The 7,815-nt window shown below is 39.0% G+C and overlaps 1 protein-coding gene across 1 annotated transcript; it reads left to right on the top strand.

Annotated features, from left to right (window-relative positions):
• The first annotated feature begins 1,805 nt into the window (after window positions 1-1,805).
• Window positions 1,806-3,549, top strand: LOC131226202 (RING-H2 finger protein ATL16-like). The gene has a single exon (XM_058221967.1). The coding sequence runs from the start codon at window positions 2,267-2,269 to the stop codon at window positions 3,344-3,346; it is 1,080 nt and encodes a 359-aa protein (XP_058077950.1). The 5' UTR covers window positions 1,806-2,266; the 3' UTR covers window positions 3,347-3,549.
• Window positions 3,550-7,815: the final 4,266 nt, after the last annotated feature.

Below are 7,815 nucleotides of genomic sequence, written 5' to 3' on the forward strand. Positions count from 1 at the left end.
TCTGTGCAGATTTTGGACGGTATTGATGTCATTAAGTCATAATATGATGATATGTTGCAAATTAGGTGCGAATCGAACCTTGATTTGATGGTCCATTTGGATGTAGAGCGGATTAGGTGTTACCCGAGTAACACAATAGTAGGTGTTTTCCTGACAGTGGGGCTGACCGTGATGTATTTTTTTTATATCTGATCCATCCATCAGTTTTTTTAGGACATTTTACAGAAAAGAAAAGGGATATCTAAATCTCATGTGACCACAAAGTAGGGATTAAATATCCATCATTAAAAACTCCCTGGGAGCCACAAAATTTTTATATCAAGCTTATGCTTGTGTTTTCCTTTCATCCAGTTCTGTGTGACCTTATCAACAGGTTGAATGGCACAAAAACGTTACAGTGGGTTCTGGAAAGTTTTAATGGTAGGCGTTGAAAGACCACTGTTTCGTGTGGTGTGGTGCACTTGTTATTTGGATCTACTCCATTTTTTCGGAACATGCCCTAAAATCAGTTGAAAAAACTGATGAATGGTGTGGATATATAACACATACATCAAGGTGGGCCCCACATCAGAGAAATACCCACTAACGTGTTAGCCGGGTAACACATAATTCGCGTGCGGGTCATGTGAGACCACCTCCAAACTACGGTGGGGGAACGGATTGGCTACTCCCCCTGACATCAGCCACTGGCTGATGGTCGGTGCTCTGTGGGCCCCACCATGATGTATGTTTTTCATCCATGCTGTCCATATGTTTTTACAGATCATTTTACAATATGAGACCAAAATTTAGGTATACCCAATCTCAAGTGGACCACATTATAGGAAAGAGTGCTGAATGAGCATCAACCATTTAAAAACATTTTGGGGCCATAAAAGCTTTGGATCAAGATGATTTTTGTTTTTTCCCTTCATCTGGGCCTGTATGACCTAATCAACAGATTGGATATCAAATAAACAGTACAGTGGGCTTTAGGATGATTTTAATGGTGGATATACAATCACTATTGTTTTCATGTGGTGTGAAGCACATGAGATTTATATACCTCTAATTATTTGGATTAAGAACTAAAATGATCTTTAAAAATGAATTAACGGAATCGATGAAACACATACATCATGGTAGGGCCCACAGAGCAACGACCATCAGCTACAGGGCTGGTGGCAGGGGGAGTAGCCAATCCGTTTCCCTACGGTGGTTTCAAGTCCAGAAGCGGATTGCTGTGAACCAGCACCCATAGGTATCTTTGTGCCAGATGCTGTGTGGGCCCACAGAGATGTCGGTGACAATCCCATCCGTCCATCTGTTTTTAAAGAACACACTAGGACATGATTTTAAAAATCAGGCATATCCAAAAACTCATGTGGGCCATACCACAAGAAAGAGTGGAGAGTTTATCTAATTGGTAATAATTCAATGAACGGTTTGGATGACATATAAGCATCATGGTCAGCTCCAGAAAGGTTTCAACGGTGGAAATTTCTGTTCCCACTGGTTTGTTGGTGTGGCCCACCTGAGTTTCAGAACTATCTGATTTTTAGAATCCTATTCTATTATGTTCTTTCAAAACAGATGGACGGAATGGATTTGTCAAGAATATCTCCGTGGATCCCAAAATCAGGGTAACAGGCAATCCGCTCCGTTCAGGTCAAACCAGTCCATCTCCGCATAAAAATATTACGAAAAATAATTAAAATACCAGCTCCTCGAGAAAAACGAGAGAAATTGGATCCTCTGAATTCGACTCTTTCTGACCACGACTCCAACTTCAGCAATCTTGGATTCTTTGCCCTCTCTCTCTCTCTCTCTCTCTCTCTCTCTCTCTCTCTCTGAAGTCCTAGAGAATACATTTCTGAGATCCTTTTTCTTGCAATTTTTACATTAAATACAGATGGCTTTCCTTTCTATTCATGATTCTAAAACATCCCATTTCATCTCTACTCCAATTTCTAAGGTTTTCTTCATTTATTACACCTACTTATTCTCTTTCCCATCTTAGGAAACCTCACTCTTATTTTCTGATTCTTGATTTTCAGCACTTGGGTTCTCTTTTCATCCAAGATTTTAACATACCCATCTCATCTCCCTAGCAAACCATCCATCTCTTTCCTCCAATTCTCTGTCTTTCTTCATCCATTCCACTTATGCTTTCTTTCTACTCAATACCAAAAAACCCAACTCGCATTTTTGAATTCCTTGATTTGAATGCATCTTTCATCTCTTTCCTGATTTTCCCCACTTAATGAGAACCGTCTAATCTATTCTCATGGCTACAACACCCCCATTACGCTACCATCCTCGGTTTGGAGGCAGAGGTCCTGCTCCTCCTTTCGGACTCCCAAGGCCATTAGCCCCTCGATCTTCTTCTTCATCATCAGATAACAGTTTTCCAATCCTAGCCATTGCCATACTCGGCATCGTAACCACAGCTTTCCTACTTCTATGCTACTATGTCTTCGTCATCAAGTGCTGCTTGAATTGGAACAGATTCAATGTCCTCAGACGTTTCACGAGGACGCAGAGTCGCAACGATCCATTCATCGTCTATGCCCCCGCGGTAGAGAATCGTGGCCTAGATGAGTCCATGATCCGTGCCATCCCAATCTTCCAGTACAAATTAGCAGGAGGTGTAATAGGAATTGGAGATGACAATGAGAAGAACAACAGCCATGAGTGTGCAGTTTGTTTGAGTGAGTTTCAAGACAATGAGAGGCTACGGCTCTTGCCCAATTGCACACATGCCTTCCACATCGATTGCATCGATACATGGCTCCAGACTAATGCCAATTGCCCGCTTTGCAGATCAAGCATCTCTAGTGCCGCCGGTCGTTTCTCGACAGATCGGTTCATGGCCAATAGCCCACATCAATATCCCAATCAAATGGCAAACAATGCTATCGATGTTGGACAGGATATAGTCATAGAATTGAGTGGAGATGGTTCTTATCCAGCCCCAAGAAGTGTAGATGAAGAGATTGCAGTTCAATCTACGGCTACCGCCAGACGCAGTCCATCCCCAAGGAAGTTAGAACAGAGGACTCTGCTCAAAAAACAGAGGAAATTGCATCATGTCTCGAGCATGGGAGACGAATGTATTGATGTGAGAGTGAAGGATGATCGATTCTCAGTACAGCCCATTAGGAGGTCTTTCTCCATGGATTCTTCAGATGATAGGCAGCTCTACTTGTCTGTTCAAGAGATTCTGCAGCAGAATCCACAACTTCATGAGGTTAGTAGCGGTGAAGGTAGCAGTAGTAACAGTAGTAGAATTCGACGTTCGTTCTTCTCGTTTGGACACATCAGAGGATCGAGAAATGCAGTTCTTCCGATCCAGTTCGAATCATAGTTCAAGTGAATTTAGTTCTGTTTTCAAAATATAAATATCGAATTTTTAGAGTTTTTTTTAGTAGGGGTGTGATATATACATTTAAGTCAGTGAGTGTAAAGTAAAATTGAATTTGGTAGATGGATTGATAGATTACTCAAATGTGGTGATTCAGCCCTTATTATTTCATCTGGCATTGCTTGTATCATGGACTATATGTTCTCTCTCTCTCTCTCTCTCTCTCTCTCTCTCTTTGCTTGGATCATGGACTACATGTTTTCAATCTCTCTCTCTTATTGCTGGGATCATGGACTCTCTCTCTCTCTCTCTCTCTCTCTCTCTCTCTCTCTCTTTGCTTGGATCATGGACTATATTTTCAATCTCTCTCTCTCTCTCTCTCTCTCTCTCTCTCTCTCTCTCTCTCATTGACTATTCTTATTTTAATCAAGTGTTGAGAAAGGAGAGTGGAATCAAAGGTTTTGTTTACATTGTGTATGTGTGGGTCTAGGTGCCATGTGCCAGTTCCATGTGCATCTGCGCGTGAGCACGTGTGCTTGTTCGTGGATGTGTGCGTGGTGTGTGGGGTTGCGTGTGTCTTGGTTGGACATATTATCCAAAACTGGTATGCAACGGCCGATGCGTACCGGTATCACCCATGGGCTGTATCAGCCTGAAACATCCAGATGCATGGGCGATACAGGCTGATATGACCCAGTATCGGTTGTGACCAATATAGTACACAAAACAGATCTGCAAATCATAGAGAGAGAGAGAGAGAGAGAGAGAGAGAGAGAGAGGTTTGAAGAGGGTCCCTTTTCTTTTTTGAAATAAAGACATTTCTATGAGTCCTGTGGAAATGCATGTGAATAGAATGCATAGAGTCAATGACTGTAAAGTAGATTTGAATTTTAGAGACATTAATAGACAATTCTGTAGTCAATGGTTGCACAGTAGATTTAAATTTTGGAGGTTGATTACTAGATTATATAGTATAGTGAAAATTTCTCCAATCCTCCCCATCTTTTGCCAAATTAGCTTCTGCGTGGGGCCCAGTGTAATGTATTTATAGAATCCAACCCGTCCAAAAGAGTCACCCAATCATTAAAGTGGGTTGCCCCAAAAAAGTTTAATCCAATCCAACCATCTTTTGTAATGCTTTGATTTGGAGGTTTTTGGGTGGTTATTTATTATTTTCTATAATGTGGCCCAAATGATAATTAAATAAGCTTGATTTTTTCCGCATCCTATCATCACAGTAGATCGCACTTAATGTATGGATTGAATTGCATACACACGACAAAATTGGCCCCACACAGCATTGAATAAAAAATGATGCGAATGGTGTTAGGTTGACTAAAACCCAAGTTGCAGCCTTAAAGGGTGAGTGTCGGTGTGTGTGTGAAAGAGACACCCATAGCAAAGATTAAAAATGGAACACATGAAAAGAGGGTTTACTACTACCACTAAAATAACAATAATAATAATAATAATAATAATAATAATAATAATAATAAAAAATCAACTACTTTCGTCTTCCTCTAATAATGCAAATGTTGAAGAAGTAGGTCTGATTCTAGCATCCATACTAAAGTGTTTTCCAGCTCTTATGGAACCCACTTTAGTCTTCCCAATGTATTCTTCCCTTCTTTTTACTTTAACATCATGAAAATGATAGGGAAGAAAGGATGAAAAGGAACCCATAAGAAAAACCAATTATTCCATTTGGGGTCCATCTTAGGTCTGCGGACTACCAAAGTCAATTCACAGCCCAATTGCTGGGCCAAGCTTATGGATGATCAGAGCGGTGCAATAAGAAGGTCCCACCTAGAATAGATGGCAATTAGGAGCTTCCACACATGATCCCAACCGTTTGATCCATGGACTGCAAAAAACCATAGAATGGTTGCCTTTTAAAAAAAATTATCTTTTGGGAAAATGAGGACCATCCATAGGTTATCCGTTGGGTGGCCTACCTCATGATGTGGGTCTTACAGTAATCCCCGCAGCCCCACTGGCAGAATAGGATTTCATTTCAGGGGTTGGAGATCAACTTGCTATCTACCTGTTTATTTATTTCAATTAGCTATTTGGTTGGTGGGCTGGCTTTGTGCAACATGTGGGAACTTTTGAGATTGGTGTGAGTTTCCTGGAAATAATTGGTTGAGCTCATTGGAGGGGAATCCTAGAGAAATTCTGTTTGGGTCACACCAGGGTTTCTTGGAAGGGACGTTTGTAAGATGGTGAGTCACATTGTTTCCCTTTTATGTCATCCTCACCTTTAGTTGACCATGACTTTAAATAATTACTTGTATTAGACAATCAGAACTGTTGATCAATGCAAAGGATGGTTTTTCTCAGTTGACCTTATTAAAAAATGTTTAAGTATTTCTTCGATCCATCCATTATTGAATTTTCGATTGGAAGTTTCTATCATAAATTACTTTTAATCGGAGTGACTCGAAACATCCTATCGCTGGTTAGGATAGTCCACAACCAAAATTGATTATTGTGGCATTGTGTACTATGCTGAGGACCCTTTCAATGTAGCTTGCTTCTCAAAGTCTCTTCATATGTATTGATACATCATCTTCTAATAACTTTAACTTTTAGAGAAGTAGTTATTTGATATGATATTAGAGCAGAATGTTTCGTTTATATTCGATAATGTATTCCATTTTAATATTACTATGATTGGACAATCCTAACAAATGAATATGAAAATGAATGTCCATAATAACTGCGTAAGCAAAGTTTGAGTCAAATGTTAAGGAACATCAGTAATGCACATTTAATTGCCTGCCATTCTTAAAAGTCACTCGGATCAAATGAACCTAACAATTAAATCAATTGGAAGGAAAATGGACAGTCCATATTAATTATACTTGGAAAAAAATCAGACAGTTGATCTGGATCGTCCATCCCAGAAGGCCTGTCACTACTGCATATGGCTCCAAACAATCCCATGATCTGGTCCTAACCACCTAGTCAATGGCTAGAAATTAAATGGAAAAACTAATGAATGACCAGCATTGTCTGTCATGTGAGGTCTACCTGATCTGTCTAAAAGAAATCACTTTGATCGATGATGCTAACCATTCAATCAATGGCTGGAATTTAGATGATTCATATTTGTTATACCAAAAAAGGTCTTATTATATCCTATGCGGTGCCCACCTTTGACTGGCCATCTGTTTAATAGTCACTTTGATTGGATGATAAAACCAATCTGAGCAATGGTTTGAAAGATGAACATAGAACGATTCATTGTGTTGGACCATACATCATGTTTGGTTCTACCTGTGTTGTGCTAGAAAATCACTTCCATCATGCTGTAATAATATTATAAGTGGCTAGAAAAGTGAATGTTTTGTGTAGAGTGGAACATCATTTCTCAACCTGGAGAACCCCATCTCAAGTAAAAGCTAGGGCATCATTTTTAGATTTGTAAAGTTGGAAAGTGGGCCTTTGGTTTGGTAATCAAACTAACCATTGGTTTGGCATCACAGCCTACATAGATTGCTCCCTTTGTGATTTGTGGCCCACAGTTCCTAATTTAATTAACTGAAGATTATAAGGTTTGTGGCTAAAATCTTTTAATTTGGATGATCACTGTGGAATGGTCGGCTCATCTATGATTCGATGCAATAGATGAATGGTCAAGATTAGTGAACCATATTCCCCACTCTTAGAATTAAAAATCCATGTAAATCTGCAAGTACCCCAAAAAAATACACAGCCAATTCTTACTCGACAAGAACTTTGATACTCTGGAGGAGTTTGATGGATGATAGGAAAGCACTAAGAAATTGTACACATGGCATGCATAAACAATCAATTTAAATTGAACCCTCCAAATTGCGGGTGAAAGGGAATGGATCGGTTGGATTTTTGCATCAGGCAATCTTCATGGTTGGGCTAAATCTTTGAAAAGGTTGGATATTGTACACGTGCTTGACATGTACTCATGAACTAATGGATGGTTAGTCACCTTCTAATAGTTGTGTGATGACATATTTTAATGAAATGACATATAAAATTATATAAAGGATATGATTAAAAAGATCATACATATGGCATATCTAAGGTAGAATATAGTTGCAGACAATCATGGATGGTCGAGATCGAAAGAAAACGAGCTGGAACAATCCAATCTAGGGCAAAAAAAAAGAAGCCTAAATGCGGACAATAGCATTCAACTGCTGTAACCTAATGAAGATAGTCGAATTCAAGTGTATCCTATGTTGTTGGAAAGCTATTAACAAGCCATTGATGTGACAAATAATAAAGTTGGTTAGAATTATGGGATTTCTTGAAAAATAAATGCAATTTTCATAATGAAAATTGTGTTTTAGTTCCAAACATGCTATTTTTAGTAAGCTTCAATTTTATTTTATTTTTCTATTTTTATTTGTTTTAAGTTTTAAGAGTCAATTCTCTTCCTCAGAGAGATTTTAAAAAGAAGAGAAGATGATAAGATAAAAATTACTTAA

Source organism: Magnolia sinica, chromosome 14 (assembly GCF_029962835.1).
Source record: "Magnolia sinica isolate HGM2019 chromosome 14, MsV1, whole genome shotgun sequence".
Lineage (NCBI taxonomy): Eukaryota > Viridiplantae > Streptophyta > Magnoliopsida > Magnoliales > Magnoliaceae > Magnolia > Magnolia sinica.